Source organism: Megascapheus bottae, chromosome 5 (genome assembly GCF_031878675.1).
Source record: "Megascapheus bottae isolate mThoBot1 chromosome 5, mThoBot2.hap1, whole genome shotgun sequence".
NCBI lineage: Eukaryota > Metazoa > Chordata > Mammalia > Rodentia > Geomyidae > Megascapheus > Megascapheus bottae.
The window spans coordinates 82978183-82990711 of record NC_143513.1 but is presented as its reverse complement, the minus strand read 5'-3'; the positions used below and the strand labels follow the sequence as shown (position 1 = coordinate 82990711).

Sequence of the window (12529 nt, the reverse complement as noted above, 5' to 3'; positions counted from 1 at the left end):
TTATATCCAATTAACCACTGAAAAGCCAGAAGTGGAGCTGTGGCTCAAAGTAGTAGAGCACTAGCCTTGAGTGAAAAAGCTCAGGGGCAGTGGCAAGGCCCTGACTTCAAGCTCTCCTGATCAACAAAAACAAGAAAAATAGGGCTAGGAATGAGTCTTAATGGTAGAGTGCATGAAATCCTGGGTTCAATTCCTCACTACAACATAAACAGAAAAAAGTTAGAAGTGGCACTATGGCTCAAGTGGTAGAGCCCTGGCCTTCAGCACAGAGACTCAGGGATAAAGCCCAGGCACTGAGTTCAAGCCCCAGGACTAGTTTAAAAAAAAAAAAAAAAGCACTGGTGGGTCACAACTGTAGACCTTAGCTACTCAGAAGGCTGAGATCTGAGGATCTTTCAAAGCCAGCCCTGGCAATACAAAGCCAAGCTAAGAGACTCTTATCTCCAATTGATCTCTGGAAAATGGCAAGTGGGGCTGTGGCTCAAGGATAGGGTAGCAGCCTTGAGCTGAAGAGTTCAGGGACAACACCCCGGCCCAGGGATAGGGTGGTAGCCTTGAGCTGAAGACCTCAGGGACAGCACCAGGCCAAGTTCAAGCCCCATGAACCCCCCCAAATATATATATATATATATATATATATATATATATGTATATATACACACCCAAATATATATATGATAAATTTAATATCTCACTCTGAGAAAAGAGAATGGGAAGGAAGGGAAAGAGATTTATTTACACTCACTGATAGGTAAATTTGCATTTATTGATATGATCAATATATCTGGCTTCATTTTTGCTTTAAAATTATACACATATATATATATAGATATATAGTAAATAGTAAAGAAAGAAGGTATGAAGCTGAGGGTCTAGCTCAGTAGTACAAAGTTTAGCAATGTACAGCCCCTGGGTTCAACCCACAGCACTCTAAAAAAAAACCTAAAAAATGAAAAAGATATTATTTAAAATAGCAAGATGAGTATCAAGAGAATGAGAGCAGAGCTCAATGGCAGAGAGCTTGCATAACAGGCATGAAGTCCTAGGTTTAATATCTCACATTGAAAAAAAAAAAAGCCAGTATAAATTTAAGAAGTCAGGCCAGGAGTTTGGCCTAGTGGTAGAGTGCTTGCATAGCATACACAAAGCCCTGGTTCAATTCCTCAGTACATCACAAACCGAAAAAGCAGAAGTAGCACTGGAGATCAAGTGGTAGAGTGCTAGCCTTGAAGGAAATGCCAGAGGACAGTGTCCAGGCCCTGAGCTCAAGTCCCAGCATGAGAAAGAGAAAGGGGGTGGGAGAGAGAGGCGGGGGAAGGGAGGAAAGGAAGGAGGAAGGAGGGAAAGAGTGAAAGAGAGGGAGAGAAAGGGGGAGAGGGGAGAGCTGGGGAGAGCTGGGCAGTGGCTCACGCCTGTAGTCCTAGCTACTCAGGAGGCTGAGATCTGAGGACGAAGGTTCAAAGCCAGCCTCGGCACAAAAGGACCTGAGACTCTTATCTCCAATTAACCTCTAGAAAACACGGGAAGTGGGGCTTAGCTCAAGGATAGGGCGCTAGCTTTGAACTGAAGAGCTCAGGGACAGCACCCAGACTGTTCAAGCCCATGACCCACCAAGAGAAAGAGAGAGAGAAAGAGAGAAATAAGCTCAGGAACAATGCCCCCAGGACTGGTTAAAAAAATCTTGGTGGAGGAATGGGGTTAGGGGAGCATCATGTCCGCAGAAGTCCCTGAGGCGGCCTCGGCGGAGGAGCAGAAGGAAATGGAAGATAAAGTGACTAGTCCAGAGAAAGCTGAAGAAGCAAAATTAAAAGCAAGATATCCTCACCTGGGACAAAAGCCTGGAAGTTCAGATTTTTTAAGGAAACGATTGCCGAAAGGGCAAAAATAGTTTGATTCTGGAGATTACAACATGGCTAAAGCAAAGATGAAAAACAAGCAACTGCCCACCACAGCCCTGGACAAGACAGAGGTCACTGGGGACCACATTCCCACTCCACGGGGCCTTCCTCAGCAGAAACCATCCCTCGTCGCTAGAAAGCTGGCTGGCTGATGAAAAGAGCTGAACTGCATGAATCTTCCAATTCCCATTCTTTCTCCTTAATATGTTACTCACCCACTTCTGTTTCCTTTCATTCCCTAAGTCTTTTGAGACTGACAGCTTTGCAGGCAGCGGTAGTGTGTGCAGCTGTTTTAAGGGAGGTTTTGATTAGCTTAACAGTGCACTGATGAAAAGGACATGTTAGAGCAACAGAAGTAATCGACTTGAAAATAATTGTATATATATTACCTAACTTCTAATGTAGGACTGGTTCCAACAAATAACAAAGTAAGTTGCACCATTTTAATGTTCTGGCCTTCTTTCTTCATCTTAATTATAGCTTCATACACTAACTCCTGTTTAATAAGACCTCTGTTGTATTGATTTCTTTTGTATTTTCCTCTTGGATTTTATAAAAGTTTAAGACCACAAGTTGGAAGAAAAATCACATAACTCAAAATTGATGGGGCTCCAAAAGACTGGAATAACTATGCTTAAACTTGAATGGCCTTCAACCTGTCTCAGCGTTCACAGTAGACTCTCCTTTGGGCAATATTTGTCCATTCCAGTGTAACTTTTGTGGCTTCAGTGCTTGGTGAAGTTTGTCCCTGGTTTTGTGGCGTTACAACTCTTTCACTGTGGAAGATGTGAATGAAGCACGCATGTGCAATGACTACTGCATTCATTTTTGTGCCATTTTTGTAAATACAATAGTTTTGCACAACCTTTCACAAAAGTCTGTGTTAACTTCACATATTAGAAAGTAGATAATGTGCCAACCAGAAGCACAAGAGTTCCTTTAAAACAAACAAACAAAAAAAACCCCAAATCCCACCAACTGTATGTCCTTACAGCTTTTATATGATAAGAATAGTTTACAATTTGGGGCTTATAGAATACCAAATTGAAATCTTGGCTCGGTCTACCATAGAACCAAGCTTTTTCATTTGTTAAAAACATCCATGACTTTCAGTGGCCTTGTGCAAACATGGTTTGTTGCTTAGGTATATCTTTTGTCCTGTGCAGAATATATCATTCTGAAAATTACAATTCATATAATTTATATAAACTTTTTAAATGTAAGCTTGTTACTTCCACATTCAACTTTGGGGACACTAAAAGAGCTTACATAGTATACCACTTCACACCCCTCACCCCCTTCCATTTACTCTTGGTGTTGGGCTGTTTAGCTTACATGAAACCATAAGTAGACATTTTTTTTTTTTTTGCCAGTTCTGGACTTGTGCTCAGGGCCTGAGCGCTGTCCTTGGACTTTCTCAAGACTAGAGCTCTACCACTTGAGCCTCAGCACCACTTCCAGCTTTTTTCTATGTATGTGGTACCGAGGAATCGAACCCGGGTCTTCATGCATGGTAGGCAAGCACTATAACCACTAGGCCAAACTCCCGGCCCCAAGTAGACATTTTTTTATAACAATAATGATGTTTTATTTCTAACTTCTCAGTAAAGCACTCTTAATCCCACATTGCTAACATTTGACAGGAAGCTCAGTACCTTCTACTTGCTAGGCAAGCACTCTATTATTCGCTGAGCTATAGCCTCAGCTCTATAGGAACTTTACAGTGAAGGATAGCTGCGAAGATGCCCAGGAAACTGTCAGAGCATTTGAAAAGAATTAGACCCGTGACCGAGTAATTTACATGGTAGATAAAACTCATTCATATTGAAGCATTTTGATGATTGCTTCTCTTGATATCATTTTAATAAACTACCAATTTGCTTTAAAAAAATATTCTAAAGGAAGTAAGAGAAGGGAGAGAGAGCGTGAACAAGAGAGAGAAGGGGGAGAAGGAATCTGCCTGAGGAAGCATAATACTCCCAAGAGACACAAAACAAATGAGCAGTTCATCTTACTATGCACAATGTGGCTTATAAAAAAATTAAGTTTAAAAAACCAGTCTTCTCCTGTGACCTGGAATTTTGCTTCATGCTATGAAGGGGATAACTGCAGAACTGTCCCCCAAGTGAACTTTGGGCACTGGGTCTCCAATAAGCATCTCCAGTAACCTACACTGCACACATAGTGGCACAACTTCACGCGGTATGGCTGCACCACGAGTTTCCCCCAGACTCTACACACAGACAGACAGAAAGACAGACACACATACACACATACACACACACACTCCCCAAAGGCTGTTTTTCCTTTGTAAGTAGTCCTGAATCCTCCTAGCAAATCACTGAACTTCGGTTTATGTGACATCCACTCCACAGAACACACATCTCAGTACAAGGAAAGCTTATAAAAATAAAGCAGGATGCTAAACACACAAAGAAACATAAGTTGCAGAAATCAAGACGAGGAAAAAAGAAGTATAAATGGTTCTTAACCATATGAAAAGATGCTTAGCTTCCCACATAAAAAGAAATTTAAACTAAAATTACAGAGTCAGGTGCCAGTGGCTCATACCTGTAGTGCTAGCGTCTGGAGGCTGAGATCTTAAGATCATGGGTCAAATAACCATCAAAAAAGCCAGAAATGGAGCATTAGCTCAAGTGGTATAGTGCTAGGTTTGAGCAAAAGAAGCTCAAGGACAGCACCCAGACCCTGAGTTCAATCCCCAGAATCAGCACAAAAAATAAAAAGTACATTGAAATATAATTTCTTATCTTCCATATTTGTTAATGGCAATATACTCATGATAAGTATGTAAGATACAACACAAAAACACCCCCTTGAACATTCCTGGGGAAACACACCACTGGAATGAGTTTGACTATGTAGCAAATTATATATTCATTTGCCATTTTACCCACAAATTTATTCTGAAGATATTCTGGCAAGAAATACAAAAAGAAAAATTGGCCAGGCGCAGTGGTTCACACCTGTAATCCTAGCTTCTCAGGAAGCTGAGATCTGAGGATCAAGGTTCAAAACCAACCCCGGCACAAAAGGACCTGAGACTCTTATCTCCAATTAACCACTAGAAAACAAGAAGCAGGGCTTGGCTCAAGGGTTGGGTGGTAGCCTTGAGCTGAAGAGCTAAGGGACACTGCCGAGGCCCACGGGTAGGGCGGTAGCCTTGAGCTGAAGAGCTCAAGGACAGCGCTCAGGCCTAGTTCAAGCTCCATGATCCACAAAAAAAAAAAAAAAATTGGAGATGTAGTTCAGTGGTAGAATGCTTATCTAGGATGTACAAAAAATTGAGTTTGACCCCTAGCACTGCAAATAAAAAGTAATGAATAAACAAATGTCATTGACAGTGACAAAATGTTAAAAATACTAGTAAGTCTTAAGAAAATAGGAGACAGCCTAAAGGAGCTTTAGCTGACTCATTTTCAGTTAGAAAAGTTTAAACATCAAAGTAATGGCAAAAAGCTGGAGCCAGCTCATACCTATAATCCTACCTAGTCAGGAAGCTGAGCCCATAACAGATAACTTTATAATAAACAACAATCCATATATGCTACAATTAAATAAATGGAAGCCAAATATACTGGACTCCTGTATAATGTATGGGAGCCTCATAATGTCACTATTTTGCTGGGCACTAGTGGCTCAGGTCTATAATCCTAACCACTCAGGATGCAGAGATCTGAGACTGAGATGAAAGCCAGCCCAAACAGCCAGTGGGTGAAACTGAGATCTAAGGACAGAGGTTCAAAGCCAGCCCACACAAGAAAGTCCATGAGTCTTATTTCCAATTAATCACCAACAGGAAGTGCAGCAGTACCACTCAAGTGGTAGAGAACCAGTCTTGAAAAAACTAAGTAAGGGATGGCAACCACACTCTGACTTCAGGCCCCAGTACTGGCACCAAAGTTAAAAAAAAAAAAATCAGCAATGGAAGAGTAGGGGTGTGCACACGCTCAAGTGGTGAAGCACCTGCCTAGCAAGTTGGAGGCTTTAAAACCCCCACACTACACACACACACACACACACACACACACATGAAAAAATCCCTAAAAATCTATCAATAGATAGTTTCAGGAAAATCAGGGCACTTACATAAAAATGTCCCTGCAATGAGTTATTTACAGGGAACTCCAGTAACTGTACAGTGAAGAGACTGGGTGTCCAACACTCTGCAATGATGCAAAGGAACATCATTGAGATGTGGGTGTTATAAGCCTCTTGATGGGCGGTACTGAGGCGATCAACTTTTTGACTGAGATAGTCTTGACAAAAATACATAACCTCCATCTGCCACAGAGAAACACCAGACAAGGGACATTATACATAACTATACATAACTGTCCAAACTGCCGGCATCTTGAAAGACAAAACAGGATATAGAAGGAACTGTCCAATTATAAGAAACTTAAAATACACAATGACCAACTAAACATTATGACACACTCATGGTCCCGCCTGACAGCAGGGTAGAAGCAAGACGATTGTGAGTTCAAGGACAGCCTAGAAATTACTGTGAGACCTTATTTCAAAATAAAACTTAAAAAAGAAAGAAGATGCCAGGAGCCTCGGCTCTCGCCTGTAATCCTAGCTACTCAGGAGGCTGAGATCTGAGGATCTTGGTTCAAAGCCAGCCCCAGCATTAAAGTCCGTGAGACTCTTATCTCCAATTAATCAATAGAAAACCAGAAGTAGTGCTGTGGTTTAAGAAGTAGGGTGGTAGCCTTGAGCTGAAGAGCTCAAGGGCAGCACCCAAGCCCAGAGTTAAAGCCCTACAACCAACCAAAAAAATAAATAAAATAAGGGCTAGGAAGTTTAGCCTAGTGGTAGAGCGCTTGCCTAGCATGCATGAAGCCCTGGATTCAATTCCTTGGTACCACATACATGGAAAACGCCAGAAGTAATGCTGTGGCTCAAGTGGCAGGGCGCTAGCCTTAAGCAAAAAATATCCAAGGGTAGTGCCTAGGCCCTGAGTTCAAACCCTAGGACTGGCAAAAAAAAAAAAGAAGACATGATCACCAAATGATACTGACAAGAAAGAGGATGGGATTTCATAAAAGACAGGTCTGTTCACACAAATCCAGACTGCATACAGAACAATGCTACAGCATTTTAAATTTTCTGACTTTAATAACTGGTTTACACTCATAAAACTTATTGCTATTAAACGTATTTCTGTATAAAGGAGTATGATGCATGCAACCTTCTCTCAAATACCAAAAAATTAATAATAGTATTATAAGTACACAGAGAGAATAATAAGACAATCATGGACAACTAGTGAACCTGAAAAAGAGTATATACAGTAGTTGGACTTGTGTTATTTTCAGTAAATTTGAAATTAATTTTAAAATGTAAGGAAGGTTTAATTAATTAGTCAAGAAGTAAGACAGATTTGCAGATATTCTCTGAAAGCTATGCAGCCTAGCATTCCTTTAAATAGCTGAAACTTTATTTTTGGACTCAGCAGATTTCCTTGTCCCTATTATCCTGGCCCCAGAACTGTGTTCACTTAATTGGCCTCAGGGTTGATCAGAGAATCAACCAGGCTATGAGGACAAAATTTTATTTGCTATTAAAAAAAAAAAAGCACTAGGAACTGTAAGCCCTCTACACATCAACCTGACAATAAAAATTTTAAAACAAAAACACTAGGGCTAGAAGTGAAAAAGCACATGTCTAGTATGTTGAAAGGGTCTCAGTTCAATTCTCAGCACAGGACAAAAAATAAAATAAAAATCTGCTTAATACATACATTACATGGTTTACTAAGTCGTTAGGGATTCACTATGCTTTGCTTGAACTCTGGGCCTGGGCATTGTCCCTGAGCTCTTCAGCACAAAGCTACGGTCCTATCCCTTGAGTCACAGCACTATTTCCAGTTTTCTAGTGGCTAAGATACCATGCCCAGCTGACTTTTTTCATCTGAGAAACCATTTTTCTTCCTTCCTGATGACAGGAGTTACAATGATTCTCTTATAATACTGTCAGACTGAAACTAAATGTATGGACCAGCCCCAAACAACCACTGGTCTCAAGTTCAGGGCAATTCATTCTTTTCCTTGCCCTGGTTATTTTTTGTGTTACCATTTCTTTGTTCTATTTTTAGGCAAAACACAATGCAAATGTCATTTAACTCTGTGGGAAATATAAAGGAGTACTAATATAGTGGGTAAACACAGACTCTTCCAGGATACTCTTTCTGGCCAGAGGATTTAGGAGAGTGGGGGGGGGGGGGCTTCCAATGCAGACTGGATCCATAGGAAACCCTCCCCTGGAGCTGTTCCCAAAGCGGTGCAAAAATTCAGCTACAACAATATACTGAAGGTGAATTTCCCAGCAGGCAATTACATTAATCATTAACCTCAAAAGGTCAAAACTGAGCACATTTTAGTTATTAATAGCAAAATGATGAGTAAGATTCTCATCCTACTAATATTAAAGGTCTGACATTCTAAAAGTGTTGTTTTACCACAACCACCAAGAAATGCTTTGTATTTCAATACTTTGTGCGATGCCAAAAATACAAAAGTCTTTTAAGCAAATATGGAAATGAGAAATATTTTTACATGCTACCTTCCTGTTGACACTACTAGGTCTGAGGGGTGCACCTGAGACAACAGAAGAGAGAGAAGAATTGGGGGAAGTATATTGTGGCAATTGCAAAGCAACTTCTGGAATAATGATACACCTTCCCTACAATGTTGTATTTCAAAAAGAAAGATACAGTTGTTTCCAGCTCACTGCCATCCCTTAGTAACAAAACAAAAGAACTATCACATCAGTAAGACAGGGGTTGTGGCAATTCAGAGGACACCCCCACAATGTTGTCAAGGAAACCAAACCAACTGCATCTTTCTACAGAAGAGAATCACGGGGGGTTTTTTTGTTGTTTTTTTTTTAAAAGCCACAAAATTTTGTATCACAAAATGATTAAAGTCCTTTCTTAAAAAAAAAAAAAATCTTGGGGCTGGGAGTTTGGCCTGTGGTAGAGTGCTTGCCTAGCATGCACGAAGACCAGGGTTTGATTCCTCAGCACACCACATACATAGAAAAAGCCAGAAGTGGTGCTGTGGCTCAAGTGGTAGAGTGCTAGCCTGAGAAAGCTCAAGGACAACGCTCAGGCCCTGAGCTCAAGCCACAGGACTGGCAAAAAAAAAAAATCTTTTAGGAGGACAAATATACTTTGAGGCGATTTTACTAAATAATACAACCACATGCAAGAGAGCTTGGATTTCCAAACTCCCACTTAGGTGAACTCAGCAATCCACTGAAAATTCAGGGCATGTTCCCTTAAAGGCTTTTCTGAATTGATCTCAACACGTGAGAGATTTAAAAAAAAGAAGGGGTTGGGGGAGGCAATCACACGCAAAGGGAGGGAGGCTTTGCCAAATTTAGACTTGATTTTTTTTCACAATGGAGTCGTTTAAGACACATCTTTTTAAGAGAAAGGGTAGTCCATGCAGATGAAAGAGCGTGACCCGAGGGTGGAGAAGAGCGGAGAGGGCAGAAGAGAAGGGAGGGAGGGAGGGAGGGAGGAAAGGTGGTGGATCGGTGTGAATATCTCCACGAGGAGACCATCCCTGCGAGGGAGCGGGAGCAGGGAGCAGGGGCCAGGGCCAGGGGGCCAGGGGACCAGGACCAGGGGGCCAGGGGGCCAGGGGACCAGGGGATCAGGACCAGGACCAGGGGGCCAGGACGCCAGGGGACCAGGGGATCAGGACCAGGGGGCCAGGGGGGCAGGACGCCAGGGGACCAGGGCCGGGGCCCGCACGCGCCGCCACCGCCCCTGTACCCCGCAGGTGAAGGGGTGAGGCTCCCGAGGCGGGGCCGGGGCGCGGGGAGCCCGGGACGCCCAGGCGGGCGACCCCGGCCCGGCCCCTCCGCCGGCCCCACCGGCGGGGAGCCCGAGGCCGCACCACGTCGGGACGCGCGGCGTGGAGGGCAGAGGCGGCGAGCGCCGGGCCCCGGCCCCGAGCCGCCCCGGGGGTCCCGAGGCCTGAGCCCCGGACGACGCGGGGTGCGGGGCCCCGGGCAGCGGGGAGCCGGCGCCGACGGGCTCTTACCCGGTGCCACAGTCCACCACGCAGGGAGGCAGGGAGCCCGCCATCCTCGGGACGCGGCGCTCGGCCCCGCTGGCTGCGGAGAGAGCACCCGCACCGCTCCCCTCAGCCGCCCGCCGGCTCGGCGCGCCGCCCCGGCCAGCCTGCGCGCCGCCGCCTCCCGGAGCCCGGATGCGCCGCCGCCGCCGAAGCGTGACGTAGCTCCGGAAGCAGCCAATCCGAGGGCGCTCAGCCCCGGCCACGCCCCCTTCTGGCCACGCCCCCTGCGTCCGCCATCTTTAGTGCTGGCAGTGAGGCTTCTGAGCTCCCGCGTTCCACCTGCAGCCTGGGAAGATTCGTTTCCATCCAAACCACCTACAGTCGGTGGGACCCGAAAATGTGACCCGTGTCCGCGTCTTCGACGGGAAGGTCTCCAGGATCCCCCTAGCGAGGCAGATCTCATCCTGCTCTTCCCCTAGCTCAGCCGTCTGTGGGTCTTGTTTGTGACATGGAGACAAATGGCTTTACTTCGCGCGCTTCTTGACTGTCTTACGGATTTATCGCCCATGTCGGACACTGCAGACTCGGCTACAATGGATCTGAAGCCTTGACGTAGCATTTGATGCACAAACAAGAGGCACCTGTGTGCTAGGCATTTTGCCTGCACCTTTCCCAGCTGTTGTTGTTGGGTTTTTTTGTTTTTTTCCAGCCCTGGTCCAAGTATTATAGATTCTAAATTACAGATGTCGACTGCGTGGACTCGCTGTTCCTTGGGAAGGGGGCTCCGTCTCCGTCTGGAAGACGTCCCGCTGAGTCGGGGGTCTTACACAGATTATTTACATAGCATTGTTTTATTTAAGTTTTCGTCACGTTGTATTATCTTTAAATACTTGTACAAGTGTTTCAGCTCAAGATTGCCTTTTTTGGCAGTAGTAGGCACCTGTGCCTCTGAGTGTATACAATAATATTGATCAGCCGGGCACCTGTAATCCTGGCAACTCAGGACACTGCCATCTGGGGGGTGGGGTTCAAAGCCAGCCCAGGCACAAAAGTCCATGAGACCCTTGCCTCCAATTAACCAGAAGTAGAACTGGGGTGCAAAGTGGTAAAAGCACTACTCTTGAGCTGAATTGTTCAGGGAAAACATCCAGGCCCAGAGTTCAAGCCCCACAACCTAGGAATAATTAAAAAAAAAAAAAGGCTGGGAGTTGGCCTAGTGGTAGAGTACTTGCCTAGCATGCAGGAAGATCTGGGTTCAATTCCTCTGTACCACATACATAGAAAAAAAGCCCGAAGTGGTGCTGAGGCTCAAGTGGTAGAGTTCTAGCCTTGAGAAAATCCAAGGACAGTGCTCAGGTCCTGAGCTTAAGCCCAGGACTGGCAAAAAGAAAAAAAATAAATAAATAAGAAGAAGAAAGAAAAAAAAAACAAGTGTGCCTGTTTTGATAAGGTGAGAAAAAAACACAGAGGTCAAAACCTCACATTCTGTTAGACAAACTTCCTCTAACAGTACACAGAGGTTTGTTCTCTTGATACAGACAAAATTCCCACCACTAAATGCCCATTAACCTGTTTCTTTTTCCTTTGAGTAGCTAAGCTGATCAGTAGCCTGCATTCAGGTTGTAATGAGAGAAGTGTATTAAGTGACCCTCATTAGTGAGAAGAGGCATCTCTTTACTGTGTTTCTACCTAACAGTAGTTCACTCTTTGCTCATACTTGACAACAGAAACATGAAACCAGAACGGTATCTGTATGGAACTCCACATCTCTTCTGTGGTGGTAAAGTTTCATATTTGCTTTCCAGAACACTGCATCACTACAGACAACTCTCAAAATGAACGTTCAGTGCTGGTGATGATGTTGTTTTATGCATATGAAGACAATGTGTAGCTAATGTAGTCCATGAGTACTTGAACAATGTGACATTATTTCCTGCATTAAACAAGATGTATTAGGCCAAGAATGAAAAAGAACATACACAAAAACTAAATACTTTATTCACTGCCACCCAGCAGCTCTGTGAACCCCACTGGCATCTTATATCTGTAGGCAGGAGTGGACTCCATGTTCCTTGCTGCTATGAGGATACAGAGAAAGGAGGACAAAAATAACAAAAAAAAAGGGGCCGGACGTTTGGCCTAGTGGTAGAGTGCTTGCCTAGCATGCATGAAGACCCGGGTTCAATTCCTTGGTACCCAGGTTCAATTCCTTGGTACCATATACATAGAAAAAAGCTGAAAGTGGTGCTGTGGCTCAAGTGGTAGAGCTCTAGCCTTGAGAAAATCCAAGGACAGTGCTCAGGCCCAAAGTTCCCCTGACTGGCAAAAAAAAAATTTTTTAAACAAAAACTTAGAACACATTCCTTTGAAAGCAGCCAATGTTCTCTTTTAAGAAAAGGGCCTGTCACTTCACCCAATGGACCACCCTGCTCCCTTGGCAACAGCAAGAGGAAACGGGCCAAGCAAGAGTTGATTAGCAGGGCTGGGAATGTGGCTTCATGTGCCTAGCATGCCTGAAGCCCTGGGTTTGATTCTTCAGTACCACATACACAGAAAAGGCCAGAAGTGATGCTG

The 12529-nt window shown here is 44.1% G+C and overlaps 1 protein-coding gene and 1 pseudogene across 8 annotated transcripts in view; one reads left to right on the top strand and one right to left on the bottom strand.

Annotated features, from left to right (window-relative positions):
- Actr3b (actin related protein 3B) overlaps positions 1-10125 on the bottom strand; it is a 56875-nt gene extending 46750 nt beyond the window's left edge. For 5 of the 8 annotated variants that reach the window (XM_090333585.1, XM_090333586.1, XM_090333587.1 and 2 more), the window contains exon 1: positions 9980-10110. In XM_090333585.1, coding sequence (XP_090189711.1) covers positions 9980-10023 — 44 coding nt within the window. In that variant the 5' untranslated portion in view covers positions 10024-10110. Of the gene's footprint in view, positions 1-9979 lie in introns of all 8 variants that reach the window. The other 3 variants (XM_090333592.1, XM_090333591.1, XM_090333590.1) reach the window with 2 other exon arrangements.
- Positions 1709-2050, top strand: LOC150063827 (cAMP-regulated phosphoprotein 19 pseudogene; annotated as a pseudogene).
- Positions 10126-12529: the final 2404 nt, after the last annotated feature.